The sequence below is a fragment of the Rattus norvegicus genome, chromosome 14 (assembly GCF_021556685.1).
Source record: "Rattus norvegicus strain SHRSP/BbbUtx chromosome 14, alternate assembly SHRSP_T2T, whole genome shotgun sequence".
Taxonomy (NCBI): Eukaryota; Metazoa; Chordata; class Mammalia; order Rodentia; family Muridae; genus Rattus; species Rattus norvegicus.
The window spans coordinates 42,107,501-42,124,693 of NC_141547.1; the positions used below are offsets into that span (position 1 = coordinate 42,107,501).

The 17,193-nt window shown below is 44.2% G+C and overlaps 1 protein-coding gene across 48 annotated transcripts in view; it reads left to right on the forward strand.

Moving 5' to 3' along the window:
- The window catches only part of Apbb2 (amyloid beta precursor protein binding family B member 2), a 382,955-nt gene that overhangs the window by 265,338 nt on the left and 100,424 nt on the right, over window positions 1-17,193 (forward strand). For 22 of the 48 annotated variants that reach the window (XR_015636597.1, XR_015636595.1, XR_015636594.1 and 19 more), the window contains 1 exon segment: window positions 12,439-12,644. Coding sequence is in view for 31 of the 48 variants with exons in the window: in XM_087583042.1 (XP_087439168.1) it covers window positions 12,439-12,644 (206 nt within the window). In the remaining 17 variants the exon portion in view is untranslated. 48 annotated transcript variants of the gene reach the window in all.

Genomic DNA, 17,193 nt, shown 5'->3' on the forward strand with positions numbered 1-17,193 from the left:
CATGCAATGCATGGGTTCAACTGCTACATGGTACTACTGCAGGGTTTGACGCCTCTGCAGTGTATTTTCCCTTTGTATAATTAATTGATGGGCTCTAGTGGGTTCAGTTTTCTAGGAATACCCTAACACATATGCTCTATGGAACTGAATGGATGCACAGGTGTGTGACAAATATGCTTGAGACTGCTCAGTCCCTATAGATATATCAGTAGGGGATAAATACTTTACATTTTTCTTTAGAGAAGAAAATAAGATATATTTTAATTCATAAATGTATAGAAGTAATTGTGTATCTTTTTTTTCCTCAGTGAGAATACAGCAGTGCTGTTGCTGGTCAAATTAAATTGTTCTGATAGATGGGTGAATCCGGTTTTGTTTCCTTCCTTCCTTCCTTCCTTCCTTCCTTCCTTCCTTCCTTCCTTCCTTCCTTCCTTAATGGTGTTTCAGTTAGGGTTTCAGTTGCTGTAAGGAGACACTAGGAGTGTAGCAACTCTTACAAAGCAGGGTATTGAACTGGAGCTGGCTTACATTTCAGAGGTTTGGTTTGTTATAATCAAGGCAGAAAGCATGGTGACACATAGGCAGATGTGGTCCTGAAAAGCCAAGAGTTCAACATCTGGATCTACAGGCAACAGGAAGAGAGAGTGACACTGGGCCTGGCTTGAACATCTGAATCGTCGAAGCCTTCCCCCAGTGACACACTCCTTGCAACAAGGTCATACCTACTCCAACAAGTCCACGGCCTAATTCTTTCCAATAATGCATACCCTATGAGCCTATGGGGGTCATTTTGATTCAAACTACCATATAGCGGTAGCTTACCAACTTAATTCTCATATGTTCCTCTACAGACCCAAAGGCCACAAGAGAGGGATAAAGGCTTCACAGAGTGACCTGGTGAAATCTGGGCCAAGTGCAGATTAGATATAGTCTTTATCTGCAGAAAGAACTTTACAGTTCTCACTCTGTCAGCAAAGTAAAAAGTAGTTTTTAAAATGAGTTAGTCATTGAGGCAGAAAGGGGATTGTTAAACAGGTATCTCTTTATATCGGGGGTGGGGGAAAAAAGAAAAGAAAATTTATACTAAAATAAACTCCTGTTTTTAAAAGTGGTTTATACTGCCTATTCCCTCAGAGGGAGTTAACAACAAGGAAGTTGTATTTTCTGACTCTTTTGTGTTCCTGGCCACGTGGTTGGGTGCTTTGAACTGTAATCTTCTAAAGGGAAGCTAAAACTGCGCTCTGTTCGTTTATCACAGCTCATCTGTAGCACAGCAAGACACAGGGCTTGTTTCTCTGAGGAAGGAAGCACACAGTGTGGAGGGCAAAGCTCTGTGCATCACCAGATGCTGGGTCCCCACTGACGTTGCCCTGTTTTGTCTGCCACACGAAAGGCTCTGAAACAGCATCTCCTTTATTTGCTTCCAAAGAATGTCACTTAGTCTCCACTCCTGAGACATTAGGATATTTCTGTGTGACAAGCTGTCTTCTCTTTCTTCATAGGGATGTCGTTCCTAGAGAAAGTAATGGAGAGAGCATTGAAGCGGCGGACGCTTAGGGCACACCTGCATTCAAGGGCATGCAGGCCGCCATTTATAAATGGATGCTCGTTATCCAGACGTCTCGAAAGGGAAAAAGTGGAGCAGATTCAGGACAGAACCTTGTATAAATCAGTCTTTACATGGAAAAGGATGATATTCTGGGATGAGAAAGAAAAAAGGGCCCACAACTATTCCTGCAGCAGTAAATTTAGAATCCCTCCCAGAGACCCTGAAGATGAGAAATCTCTTAGCGCCCACCTCAGGAACATTTTTCTGGTAGAAGTATAATTTTAGCATATTGGCTGGAATCTGACGCCTGGTGGGTTTACCAGTACATCTGTGGGTGGGGAGAAAACAGCAAGCAGGGATTCTGGTCCCTCTGGGCCATCACAGCCAAGTGGGACTCGGATCCAGCAGGCACCGCGTGTCCCTCCCAGCCTCTTTCCCATTTCTCTTTCTAAGCTCCTTTTCCCCTGAGGATCCTCCTCTTCCACCATGGCTTTCATTCACCTAGATGTCATTTCGACATCCCCTGGAATTTCCAAAATTGAAATATGAGCCGTTGCTACCTGCGTTGGCTAATCTTCAGAGTGCGAGGCAGGTTTGGAGCAGAGCAAATGTGGGCTTTTCATTAAGGGCTTCAGATCTGCTTTTAACTTTTTACTTTAAGGATTTGTGATTTAAGCCCTAACTAGCTCCATATCCTAATCTATACAGAAGAGAAAAAGTTCTTATAAACTCGGAGCACAAATGTGTCATATGACAGTCTTGAGCATCATCATTCCAGTTTGTCGCTTCCTGGAATTTTGGTTCAGTTGCCTTATATTGTATTGTACTATATTCTATTTTGAGCTTTTAAAAAAAATGACACTTTCCACACGTGCATTCCTGGCAGATGGGATCCACAAATACCCCTGCCTCTTTTCTGCCAGTAGCGCAGCATCTCTGAGAGAATGTGGCGCTCTCCGCGCCATGCTTTGATTGCTGGCAAAGAGAAGCCAAGCTGTTGCTTTCCATTTTTCCCTGGAGAATCTCGACTTTTCTCTCTTGATCTAGGGCTGTGCATTCTGGGAGAAGAGATGCAGATTAAAGAATTAAAATCATTGAATGAAAAGGATGGATGGCTGTTGCTTGGTTTTAGTTGAATCCCGTGTACACTTCTTCTTCTTTTTTTTTTTTTTTTTTAGTTCTTTTTTTCGGCACTGGGGACCGAACCCAGGGCCTTAGGCTTCCTAGGTAAGCGCTCTACCACTGAGCTAAATCCCCAGGCCCCCCCCCCCCCCCCCCCCCGTGTACACTTCTTAAGCGTTGTGACAAGCTAGGGCCACCTGTTGCCTACACTTGTGATGTTTGGCAGTGTTTGGGAGTAAGGGTAAAGTGCTGGGACTCGGGGAGTGTGGAGGAGGGATGAGTGGTAACTTAGAAAGCTGTGTTCCAGCAGCTCCGCACTTTAAAACTCCGCAAGACAGGATGAAAGAGAGTAATTTAGATGGCTGCAGGCCTGGGTTTGCCAATGAGAGCACAAGGCAGACCTCTTGGGAGTTGAGTCTTGCCTCAGTGAGAGGATTGCTATTCACTTTCTTGCTCTTAGATGAGTGAGGATCTGCAGCTAATAATCCAGAGCTCTAAGATAACTGGGACTTTTATAATAGAAGTGTGTTCCCCTTTCATATAGCAATTTAGAAGTACCATTCTGTTAATAGGATGGCTTTGCTCCCAAAGACTTCACAAACCATTTCTTCTTCTGCTCTCCCAATCTACTATCCTCAGGGATAATCTGTTTTTATGGTTCAAAGCAATAGTGCTGGTCTAGGCAGCAAGAAACGTGTGCCTGCCAGATCCCTTTTAAGGCAAGCTCTTAGAAATTGTCATGTAATTCCTCAGCTCTGTACCTTGAGAATGTTTCCTAGCTGCAAGGGATGCTGGAAAATATAGTGGTCATTTGTCCAACCAAAATTTATATTGCTGTGGAGGAGGAAATTAGAGATGGATAAACACATTTCATTGTCTGTATATATTATATATATATGTATGTAATTTAATATGTATATTAAATTATACGTAATTAACTCACTATATAGTGTGATTATAAAACAAAACAACCCAGATACAATGTACAGCCTTCACTGTCAGTTGCTGCCTTTCTACAGCTGGACTATGTCCTATACACTAACTTCCTTGTTAGTTTGGTGGGAAGGAAAATGGTTCTTTTTTGAGGAACCTCTTTCACTAAATAAGTAAGACTTTGTGAAGTTTTTGAGGAAGAAATTAAAATTCATATCGCCAGGAATGGTGGTGATATACCTTTAATCCTAATACTCAAGAGGCAGGGGCAGGTGGATCTTTAGGGTTTCAAGTCCAGCCTGGTCTACAAAGTGAATTCCAGGCCAGCCAGGGCTGCATAGTGAGAACCTGTCTAAAAAATAAGAAAAAAAGAAAACAATTCATCACGAGTCGGAGCCCAGATTGTGTAATAACCACAAGACCACTTGTGAAGAAAAAAATAAAAAAGTAAGGAGGTGGGGCCTAGGGAGAAGAAGGGAGGAGAGGCAAGGGAGGGGGGGTGTTTAAATTTCTTCTCAATTTCTCTATTCTCTCATTATTTTATTAATTGGACTACTTTATGCTTTTATCCTATTGGGGTGGGGAATAAATATCTCCGAAAAGAGCAAGGTTGGTGCACATGCATTTAAATCCATTACTCACCTCCATTCTCAGCACTCAGAAGTGGGAGCAAGCAGATGTCTGTGAGTTCAAGGACAGCCAGGGTATCACCTACTGAAGATTCTGGTTTTTTATTTGTTTATGTTTTTATTTTTAAAAAAAACTAAAACTCAGAAAAGACTTTAAAACCTCCACTTTGATCTCTGTATGTTTTAAACCTTCTTCTCAGAAAGCCTTTCTTCATGTGCTCCTCTCAGATCGTACACTAAAGCTCACTCTTTGCATCAAATGTTAAAGGTTATCCGTTAAACCCCCACCAGCCTGAACAGCTTCCTCAGTGTTCCTGAACAGTGGCGCCCAGTACTCATCTTTAAAATACACTCAGCACACAGAGTAGGTTCCACACTGAAGTTTTCCTAGCTGGAGACCTAGATAAACTGTGAGCAAGTTCCTTATCATTGGGAAAGTCTGTTTCCTTACTGAGAAAATAGGAATAATATTTGCTCCATCTCTGCGCTGGCCAAGTTTTGTGGAGTCAGATGGGACGGGATGGGGTACAGCACTTACAAGGTAATGGCTTGCTGTGGAAGAGTGGGTGGGCAGTACCTTGTACATCAGATACGTAATAGATACATTTTAATTTTAAAGAGTGCAGTGCTGTAACGTCCCCACGTGTAGGTTTTGATTTTAAAGACCATGGCAAAAAGACTGGTACTGTTGCCAAATTTTGCTTGCACTCCCAAGATTCTCTAGAGCCATCGTTTATCCTAATATTTAGCACAGGTCAAACCCTAGTGTGCTCCACATTACAGTGATGGTGACTTTGGGCTTGGCCAAGGCATCCCTTGCACTAGCTAGCTAGTGTCGTGTCTTCATTGGTGTCGTAGACCAGCCTGGATACAGCCCCAAGAGAAAAATGCACTGGAGACCCTGACAGAACAATAGAGGAGAAAGCTGACTCTGTTTAACATGCCTCCAGATCTGTCTGCCCTGAAAGAATGGGGTGCTGGTGCCTGCCGCTGGTGTGGAATGAGAAAAACCAATCAGTAAGCATGGCCTGGCAGCAGGGCTGGCAGTGGGTACAGCAGCTGGACGCCCGCTGCATTGGGTTGAATTCCCAGCTCTGCTATAAACTGTAGTTCTGGTACATAGACCTCAACCCCAGTCATCCAGAAGGGGCAGCAAGAGAATCTGGAGTTGTGGCTCATCCTTGGTCTCGGCCAGCTCTTGGCCATCCTGAGCTGCATGGGACCCTGTCTGAAAGCAACAGGAAACACTTTGAAAGCTAAATTAAAATGTTGCAGTTTAGACTGAAGTATCTGGCTCAATCAGGAATAACTTAAAGGAGAGAATGGCAAAGGTTACAACCAAGACCTTAGGAAAAGATGTTGTTTTTTCTTCTCTAAGAATGAGAGCATCGAATAACTTGTTCTTCTGCTCTTTGAAAACATAAACGATGACCTTCAGATTTTTCCTTTGCGTAAAGAGTAAATGCTTAACCAGTGGGGTTTTTATCAGAACCCTCTCACCCCACAGAGTGACTTTCCTGCAATGGTGGCATAGCTGGTTTTTTTCCAGTCGCCTGCCCTTTGCATTTGCTTTTTCATCTGCCAGAACACTCACCCTTCCAGGTTCAGAAGGATCGGCTTCCTCTGAGACATGGCAGACCCCCTGTTCAGAGAACTCACCCAGTTCTCCCACACAGTAGATCCTGTTTCTCGGTTTGCAATCTTATTCATGGCTGTGTGCTCCTTTCCCTTCTGATGTTGATAGGAAGCCCTTGATGCTAAAGAATGAACAGAAAGATGGCTTTTAAGAGTGTGTGTGTGTGTGTGTGTGTGTGTGTGTGTGTGTGTGTGTGTGTGTCACATGTGGCCAGTGGTTACAGAACATCCCTTAGTTAGGGTTCTTATTGCTGTAATAAATATCATGACTGAAGGCAACAGGTTTATTTTTTCTTATACTTCATCTAACAGTCTATTGTCTTAGAAGTCAGGACAGGAACTTGAAGGAGCAGAGGCCATGGAGAAGTAATGTTTCCTGGCTTGTTCCTCCTGGCTGGCTCAGCCTACTTTCTTATAACATCCAGGACCACTCGCCCAGAGGTGGCCACATCTGCAGCAAACTGGCCTTCCCACATCAAACATTAATCAAGAAAATGCTTCTCAGGTTTGCACACAGGCCAATGTGATAAGGACATTTTCTCAGTTGAAGTTTCCTCTTCCCAAATAACTCTAGCATGTATCAGATTGACACAGTCCAGCCAGCACAGCACATTTGATAGAAAGTAATGACTGCCCTTTTCAGCTTCTTAGGCCAGTGACTCTCAATATTCTGGAATAACCAAGGAGACGACTGTTAGAGATGCAAACTCATGGGCCAACTCCCTCTTGAGCCAGAAACTCTGGGCCTAGCCCTAGGCCACCAGGTAACCTGGATGTTTGAGGAGTCTGGCTTCCATCAGTGGGCAGCACCCTGTCTATCATAATTGCATGTGTGCTGCACCAATGCATAGGCTGACTCAGGCTGGATGAGAAATGCTTGTGGAATACTCTCATACATCTCCCCTCACCACCACAGACACTGGATGCACTAGTCACACAGTGCTAGCAGATGTCATTCTAAGACCTCGGGGAAGTAGGCTGTGCTCCCAGTGCAGATCTTGCTAAATATAAACTCCCATTCATGCTTCCTCTGTCCTCTATCTGGAGAGGATTTCTCACGCCAATTTGTTTGTCTTTGACCCCTGGGTTCCTGTAAGAGAGCCTGGGAGAGGAGGATTAGAGACAAGTGTGTTCCTAGACCTGTAGGTCCCTCCAGTTCACCAGATCTAAGAGGGAGCCAGGTAGAGCCACGTGGGGCTAGGAGTGAGTGCTGGTGCCTGAGGTGGGGGGAATGGGTGGGTCTTTGCTGCTCATAAATGGGCTTCTTGTTCTCCTGCCAAGCATATTGCTTTTGGCCCAAGAGGGACTTTGTGGGGCCATCAGCCTTGCTATTTTTTACTCTCTGACTTCCACTTCCTGTTTCCTGTTGCTTTAAAAAAAGAAAAGAAAAGAAGAGAAAAAAGAAAAGAAATGGTAATAAAATGCAGGCAAGGGAGGACCATGGACTCTTTCTGAAAAGAGACCTCTGACTTTTCAGCTCTTGGCTGAAAGCATCTCCTCTCAGCATGTGACAGCCTTCAGTGAGCTTCTGTGATGACAGGAACCGAGGAACTGGGAGAAAGCATCTTAGGTACAAGCTCCGTGGGAGGGAAAGAAGAGAGGTATCACAGGCATCAGTTTCCTGGCTTGTCGGGAGGGTGGGATCCTGCTTAGTGTCTGGCAGGATGTGGTAGCCTGAATGGCCAGGCTGGATTTGGGAGGCAGGCATTTAAAGGGGACCTGCACTAGAAGAGCATTCATGTCCGTGGATGCAGAGTGCTGGGTGATGGGGGCTCCAGGCCAGGCATCCACAGAGAATCTTGGTGTTATTATTCAATTCTTGACCGTGGTCAGTGGGCTACCTGTCTCCTGATCTCCACCTGTACTGTTACTTCTTTTTTCAGATCCTTTTGTTTTATTACCCTCCTCCCCATGCTGTCAATACTGGTGGGGTTTTTTTTTCCAGGTCTCTGAAAAATTGATCCTGTTCTAAATCAGGATATACTTTATTTCCTTGGTTTAAATCCATCTACTGTCCTCTGCAAGCTTTAGAATTGGATAACAATTCTGCCTTCATCTCAGGGCAGCCTGAGCCATGCACACATCCTGAGCCCCTGCGGTAAAGGGCACACGGTCCACACCCAGCCAGCCTCAGTATCGTTGTAAATCTTCTTAGCATCTCTAACATCACAGCCATAATGCCTAAAGGCCGGGATCTGGCCTTGCCTTCTAGCTGGCATTGCCTTGAACATTAAATGCAGCCAGCTCATGTTTTATGCAGTGGAAAGTGCCTGATTTTTTTTTTTTTTTCACCTACGGAGTCTGCAGATCACAGGAAGAGGAAACTAAAAAAATGGAAAAAGCAACTCTCTTTATTTGTGTCTGAGAGAGGCTTAAGCCGAGTGTAGCCCTGCCTGGATTGTGCCTTAAACCGGGCAAATTGGTTTTAAACGCAGTGAAGTGATCTTTCTCATTGGCGGCGGGCGGCAATAGAGACCAAGACAGACAAGCATTTGAAAGACAAGAGAGTATCTTGCTAAAGAAGAAGACAAGTAGAGCAAGTGAGAGGGTCTGGTGTCTCAGGCTGCCCTTGCTGGAGTGAACTGGAGTGATTTCTCCAGTGAAAAGTCACAAGGGGATTATCTTAATATTATCCTTATTCTTGGAACCATGGTGGCCATATAGCCCCATGATTTCCATATTGGGCATTTTCTTTGTACTGTAGTGGGGGCACTTTCGTGAATTGGGTAATTACTAGCTTCCTGAAGTGTATAGATATAGAGATACAGATACAGATAGATATATCCTGGGAACAATAGAGGCTCATGGTCATGTGTCCTGTTCTGTTCTGAAGTTTTAAGAAGCTGTCCGGTTTGATCAGGCCCAGTCATATAGCGAATGGCTTAGCCAGTAAGAGGCTCCCCTAGGGCATTCTCACTCCACCACAGGCCAGGCTGTATAACTTCATCACCTGGGCTCTTTGGATTGCTTCTATTCACTTGAGCCATCGAGAGTCTTGAGTGAACCCCTTGTGGGTTTTTTTGGGGGTGGGTGGATGGGTTGTGGGGGTGGATCGTCCCTGTAGGCATTGAAAATATTCTGACATGGCTAACATTTTGTGTGTGTGTGTGTGTGTGTGTGTGTGTGTATGTGTGTGTGTGTGTGTGTGTGGTGAGATTGTACACACACACTGCTACAACCACTTTATATGTTCCTGCTTTGGATCGTGCTTGGTTGGCAAACACTTTACCAGCTGAGCCATCTCTCCAGCCTCTTTTTTTTTCAGCTGTGAAAAATATACATTCAGAGATATTGAGTAAGCATACATATTAATAGATACTTATAAAGGGAGCCTCCATGCTACCACCAATAGAAATTTTAGACTATGGAATGACTGAGGTGTACCTTTCTCTAATCAAAACCAACGCCCCGCACTCCCATCGTTCTTGGCTGTTCAGTAGCCTGTATTTTTTTGTATGTGATCACTGTGTGTTTGCAATTCTTGACAGTTTAAACCATTTACGTCTATCACTAAATAATTAATGGCTGACTTTATCTGAATGGAAATGTAGTGAATATGGTATCTTTTGTCTTCTTCCTTTTCCTCCGTGACATGTGGTGAACTTTGTACTGTTGTATGCAGCTGTATTTAGCTCATTTCTGTTATTTGCTTATTCTGCTGTAATTTTTTCATTCTTCTATTGGAGGAGGTCTGAGTTGTTTTGAGCCTGGGGCCATTGTAACGTTGCTACTGCGGTCTGAATACCTAATACACATGTGTGGTTCTCTCGGACACATACCAGGTGTGGAATTGCCGGGCCGAGATGTAGGACTTCAAGAACAATTCAGAGAGCCCAGCAGTGGCATGACGCAGCAACTTCTTTGTTAATTAATGATACTCTTCTGTTTTCAGTGTGCTCATAATCCAATTCCCCACCGATGTATACAAGTACATATAATGTATGCAAGTTCTTAGTGTTTGACCTGCCTGCCCTTGGTGTAGTGCTTTTTATTGTTTGTCAAGTTGATGGCTTTGTAAGAATGTTATGCTGAGAACTGAGATACTGAAAGTACTCTGGCGATGTTTGGTCTGTTCTGCCAGTCTCCCTCTCGTACCTGTCTTTCATTGACACCCCACAGTTGGTCTTAGTTCCAGTTATGTTCCCACTTTTGCATTCCAATGCTGGCTCAAACACCCAAGATTACCATGGCATATGCCCCACCCACAACAATTTCTCTGATACAGACGTCTTTTAGGAGATTGTCACTGGAGACTAAGGACTTCCCGTTGTGATCTCAGACCTCCCAGAAGATCTGTCAAAGTGTGTGTGACCTCCCATTTCCTTTCATTCACAAATGTGGAACTTCAGACACTGATGTAGACGACTAACTCTGTCTCTGTTACCTGTGAGGACAGTCAAACATGCCATTGAAGGAAATAGACAGGAAATTCATTCATTAATTTCTTCTGCCTTATTAATGCATCCATCCATCTATCCATCAATCTTTCCATTCATCCATTCATCCATTTATCATCCATCCAAACATCCATCCATCATCCATCTACCCACCCAAACATCATCCCTCCATCCAAACATCATCCATTCTTCCATTCATCCATCCATCCACTACTGAGTTCCTGTTTGGGGCTGGGGGAAAGAAGCTAATGGACAAGACATGATGTCCTCTGCCCTCCTAGTGCTTACCCCTTACACTAGTTTGGGATGCTTCTTGACAGGATGCTGTGAGTATTGGAGCTTTGCCACATCTTCCACCATCGTCATTGTCATCTCCTTTTACCAACAGGATAAGCCCCCCTTTGAAGTACTTTTCCAAGTCAATCTCAGCAGCAATTTAGAATACAAACCAGGTAAAAATGTGGTGTGTTTGGTTCAGCATGGAACAAGTCAGTTCCTGCTATCTGGTGCAAAACTTTCCTCACTCACTGTAGGCAACAACATGGCTTAAAAGCCACAGACCTTGCTCTCTGTCCTTGGTCTGACATGAATTCATATTCTGATGGTGTCCATGGCTGTTCCTCACTCTCAAATATAAATGTACAGATGTCATAAACCACAGAGGTAGCACAGGTACCTTTGCATCCCTTTCCTATTTTAACCCCAGACCCTTTTGTCTGGGATCCATAGAGTGAGACCCTACAAGGGCACTCGCATACTCCAGATTTCTCCAATGCAAGTCCTTTGCGTTTTACTTTCCCTTCCCCAGTTGAGATGCTAAAAACAAAAGGCTATCAGAAACAACCCATTTACCTCCAAAAGCGGGGCATGAATGGGGAATATAAAAACATTTGGTTAGAGTTGTTGCTGCAAACTGTGTTAACTTGGAATTACATACTCATGCTTAATTTCCTGTGTAGAAGGCCGTGTCTCCACCATAATTTGAACTTGTGGCAGTTTTGCCTCTGGCAAGCTTAAATGAAGAGTGCTGGGGCCCCAACAACAGTGTGGGTGCATGTCTGTGCCCACGGGCTTGCCCAGCTCCTTTGTCTGGCTTCTCCTTCTCTTCTGTCCCATCTATAGCAGCTTCGGCAATGTGTGCCCACATTATACAACGTTGGATTGAACAAGGCCCATGTGTTCTCACTGGAAATGCAATAAATTCTGGCTTTGTGTACAGCTCTGTAGAAAAGGCTCTGACCCTCAGAATAGAGCAGTGTTCAAGTCCAGGTGGCCCACACGGACACAGTTACTGTGTGACTTCATGACCCTTCCATCTCTGTAATTCTCACCCTACTTCTTTTCTCGTGTGTGTGTGTGTGTGTGTGTGTGTGTGTGTGTGTGTGTGTGTGTTTATCCCTTTAATATGTTCAACTCAAGGATAGGAAGAAAAATGTTTTAAAGCAAATAATCCCTTAGTAAACGGAGAAATTGTCCAGAGGGTTAATTTTATGTGGCACCTACATTGACTAAGGGCTGTTGATTGGATTTGAATGTCTTTGGACTCTGCAGATGCTCGCCCGTTTGCCACACTCTCTGCCAGTCTGTATAGCCTCTCACTCCCACTTTCTTCCGTGTGTTTACATTACTGGCCCAGTTTTGAAGCCAGTCTGGTCTTTTGTTGAATTTCAGAACTATTTATTTCTGTTTGCTTTTCCTAAAAGTGTGCAATGCCTAGTTCTGGAGTCCTGACAAAGACACTGCTCCTCTGTGGGTGTCTAGATGCAAACACGGTGCTTTATCTATAGAAAGTGGTTGCAGAAACCTAGACTGACGGCCAGGAAGGCTGTGCAGTGCCAGTCAGTCTTCCCGATTGGCAACGGGACCTGCAGACTCTGTAGGTAAACACGTGGAATTTGCCTTCACATCGGGCTATGATTCATGGAGCTTTCGCTTGAGGTACTTGGGGGTATGGAGTGACTTGAGAATGAGGTCTTTATGCCTGTCTTCAGAGATAGCAACCAGCTTTTTCAGGGCCTTCTGTCCCACTCTCCATTGTCCCTTTTACCACACTTTGTATAGGTAGGTTCTTCTCAGTTCAGTGCAGACATTTCTACGTGGCTGTTGGAAGCTTTCTTTTTCTCTTCTAATAGAGTTTTCTCTCTCTCTCTCTCCTTTTCCCATCTCCCAGCAGATATCTGGAGTGATCACTCATTTCAGACAGATCCGGATTTGCCGCCTGGCTGGAAAAGAGTCAGTGACATTGCTGGGACCTATTACTGGCACATCCCAACAGGGACGACTCAGTGGGAACGGCCCGTCTCTATCCCAGCGGATCTCCATGGTTCTAGGAAAGGGTCACTTAGCTCTGTAACGCCATCTCCCACCCCAGAGAACGAGGTAAAGTGGACTCTATTCATGTGCTCACTGGATGTAATCCTGTTTCCTTTTAGACTAGCAGCCTCTGCCCCAACAGGCCACTGAGGTAAGCCTTTTGATGGCCGGCCACATTGGATCTCAGAGCTCAGTAATGTTTCCTTTTAGTAGAATAGTGTTAATGTCTGTTGTTCAGGTCTGTTTTCCCTTTTAATGGAGTCTGGTCTCCTGAAACATTCTAGGTACAGGAGGAGCTGACTAATGGGAAGTGGCTGAGTTTCCCTAGGGCTTATGGAGACAGTAATTTCTCCGCAGGTAGCATCTCATGGTGCTGGATGCATGAAATATTTACACACACAGGAACGTCTCCCGGCCAGGCGTGTTATAATTACCATATATCTTATTAGCCTTGGGTTCATTTGCTAGCACGCAGAAGATGTCTTTCAGGAATAACCCTTGAGAGCACTTAAATGCTTAATTCCTATTTAAGGAGGGGTAAAAAAGGAGATATGTTTATTTAGCAGAAGTGACATTATTTTAGAAATAATTAGTTGCATAAATTCTGGGTATCCCTGAGGAAGAAATCGGAATGTTTAAACAAAGAATTGAGGCCTTAAAAAATTTCATTGTGGTATTCATTCATGTAATGACTCCTGTGGCAAATATTTGTCAAGCCTAGTAACAGTACCCTCAAGAGAATTACCACTGGGAAAGGTCACAGCCAAGTGACAGCCTATTTATTTGTTTATTTGTTTGTTTGTTTATTTATGTATGTATGTCAGTGGCTTCTCTAGCAGGCTGTCTCCTCTGCCTTCCCTCCACTTGTTCTCTGATGGTAAATCCTCTGTTCTTTAATGTTAAAGCCCATTTTCTTTGCCTTTGAGAAATGGGTGCATTTGAACCTTACCCCTAACTGGCCAAACTCTTCTGCATCTGCCACTGTATTTATCACCCTTAAAAGTAGCCAGCCTCTTGTTCTGACTTTCTGATTGGTGACCTGTTCTTTCCTGGGAGACAGTAAGATGGGAATTCTTCTCAGCTTCCTTCAGTGTCTCCCTTCCCCAGACCCAGCCTCAGCACCTCTCTCCCCCCAGGCCCAGCCTCGGCACCTCCCTTCCCTCGCCACAACCCCACTTCTCCACCTTTAGAAAGATGGGTTGGAGCTAGATATACCCTCTCTGGTATATGAGAACCTTGGCTGGTTTGGACTTTGCCCTGGTCCTCTGACATACTGACTCAGTGCTACCAAACCACATCGAATTATGTTGCTTAGCCCTAGATGGTGTTGACAGCTTCTCATTGAAGCCTGATAGTTTTACATCCTAATACTTCTACATCCTAATATTCTACATCCTAATACTTCTACATCCTAATATTCTACATCCTAATATTCTACATCCTAATACTTCTACCTCCTAATACTTCTACATCCTAATACTTCTACATCCTAATACTTCTACATCCTAATACTTCTACCTCCTAATACTTCTACATCCTAATACTTCTACATCCTAATCCTTTTCCTTCTCTGTACCTGCTTCCTATCCCCACCCACTGTTCAGGGCCCCTTCCTCGACTCCAAAGGACTTACCTCATCTTTGTTCTTTGCGGTTTTCAGCTTCCCCGTTGCTTATGAAGATTGATAGCTCACTTTCCCAACATGCACTAGGATCTAGGTTCAGTCCCCAGCATCACAAGGAACAAAATTAGTATCTTTTCACAAACACTGTTTGACCCTCACAGGACTCAACCATGGCAGAGAAGATGGCCTCTGTGAATCAGAAGTTGAGTAGCAAACCATGGGGTCCTGAGAGGGTGCACAAGTTTACAGGGCCAGGCCCATGCCTTTTCTCATTATTTCCTCAAAAGACACACATCTATTACCGAGGGCGGTTGTCACTCCCATTTTGACACAGAAAAGCTAAGTGGCCCTCACAAGATCACAGAGCTAGTATATGGCAGAGTCGACCTCGAACTTTGACCTGTTGACCCCTGCTCCCACCCCTAGATTTGACACACTCAATTTGGAATTGCAGAGTCTCTCAGATCTCTTCGTCTCACATGAAAGGGAGGGCTGTATCACACACAAAACTGTCCAGAAAATGACTGCTTAATAACGCTGTCCCAGGTGCCGATGACAGCCGAAAAGAAATGATTATTTCTCTGACTCCATCTCTTTGATCCCTAAATAGAATCTATTTCAACTAATTTCAAAGCGTGGAGGAAAAAGCAGAATGTTAAGGGAGAGAGGTAACTTGTAATATGTCGTGTCAGGAATGCAGGTTTTCGTTGAGCTCTCTCGTGAGTTGCCTTGAAAAAAAAATGAGATCACTAAGCGCCAAACCGGCTGATGGCACAAGAGTTTAGGACTGTGAGCTTCCTTACAGTTTGGAGATTTTTACATTTCACTTTTCAAAGTTCACCCACGAGGTGTTAGCACAGCGTGTAATGTTTCCAATACACGTGCCAGCAAGTATTTTTGAAAGTTTATCAACTGGCCGAGAAGTACTTGCTACTGAAACTTGGCTCACAGGACTGTTCCTCCCTCCCCATCCCAAACCATTTATTTGTTCCAAATTACTTCTGAAATTATGTAGATGTGGAATTTTTAAAGGAGAGAGAGCAGGCCACATAAGATACTTTTTATGACTAGCACTTGGCATGTGGCCAAGACTGGCTTAGAATCTTCATGTAGAGATGGCCTCCTCATGAAGTAACTCTTACTTGCCAACATGTTTGTGGCCAAACATGCCTAAGTTGTTAATGGCCCAGGAAGAGTACAGCGTCCATGCTCAGAACGTGCCAGCTTCCAAGTGTCCTAGAGTAAGATTGCCACATCGAAGGACTTTTCTGTCATTTCACCAAGTTATAGGAGTATGACATCCGAGGACGGGGAAGAACATCAGAGATAGGCCTTGCAGGTTCAAGGGCAGTGTCTCCCAGCCTGGGAGCTCAGGGCAGATTCCTGGTGCCTATAAAGCATTCTGGTTCCTTGATGCCATCTCAGACGATGACACAAAAGCTCCAGGGTGATACCTGGAACTCTGTTCTTATATACTCTTTTCAAGAGGTTTCCTGGCATGACCACCAGGCCTATAGAAATGACCTCCCCCGCCCCCCATTTTTATTCCTGAATTACTTCCTCAAAGGAAGGGTCAGGTCCTGGCATCTCCCAGGAATAAGATACTCTCTTGGGGCTGGAGAGATGGCTCAGTGGTTAAGGTCTATGGCTTTTCTTCCAGAGGTCCTGAGTTCAGTTCTCAGAAACCACATGGTGGCTCACAACCATCGGCAATGGGATCTGATGCCTTCTTCTGACATGCAGGTGTACGTGCAGATAGAGCACTGACGGATGGATGGATGAATGGATGGATGGATAGATTGATCAATTGATCAATCGATCGATCGATGGATCAGTCTTTAAAAAGAAAGTATACCTTCTCTTCTTTGAAAGCCCCTTGTAGTATTATGATTTGGGTCTCATTTAATCTTAGTCTACAATGTTCCTCTGGGATTATGACCCATATCCTTATCTCGCATAACTTCTGATATATGCTTCATGAATTCTATTCATTGTTTCCTAAGTGGAGAAGAAACCCATGCTTATAACAGTAGGTGCCATCACTTGACTAACTGGAGCATCAAAACCAACTGGACCCTCAGTCCCCTCCCAACTCTAGACTACCAGTTGCATACTGTGGTCCAAGGGGCTCATTTTACAGCACAGCTGTCTTAGTCAGGGTTTCTATTCCTGCACAAAACATCAAGACCAAGAAGCAAGTTGGGGAGGAAAGGGTTTCTTCAGCACACACTTCCACATTGCTGTTCATCACCAAAGGAAGTCAGGACAGGAACTCACTCAGGGCAGGAACTTGGAGGCAGGAGTGGATGCAGAGGCCATGGAGGGTGCTGCTTACTGGATTGATTCCCCTGGCTTACTCAGCTTGCTTTCTTATAGAACCCAGGACCGCCAGCCTAGGGATGACACCACCCACAATGGGCCCTCTCACCCTTGATCACTAATTGAGAAAATGCCTTACAGCTGGATCTCATGGAGGCATTTCCTCAACTGAGGCTCCTTTCTCTGTGATAGCTCCAGTTTGTGTCAAGTTGACACACAGAAGCAGCCAGTACAACAGCCTTTACCAGTTTTGTTTTGTTTTGTTTTGTTTTTGGTGTTTGTTTAACATCTTTGAATGGTTTTCTTGTAATAATCCACAGTTCCATGCAGTAGCCCCTTGTCTTCTGGAGCTATATTCTAATATCCCTTAGTCTCTGTGTAAACTCACAGCTAGGTTCGGGCCTTGTATATAGTACATTACCACAACAGTAGATACCAGGATGGCTGCTCAGTTACTAATGGGAGAGCAGTGTGCACACTATGGAAATGCTGGATAACATTTTGTGTAGATTGGCACAAAATGTCATGATGCTCAGGGTGACAATTTAAAAGTTGTCAGTAGCTTCATAATGTAATTTTCCATTTAATATTTTTGGGCCACGAGTAACTTAAAACATAAGAAACCAAAACCATAGTTAAATAGGAGGGCTACTCTGCCCTTTCAAATCATGT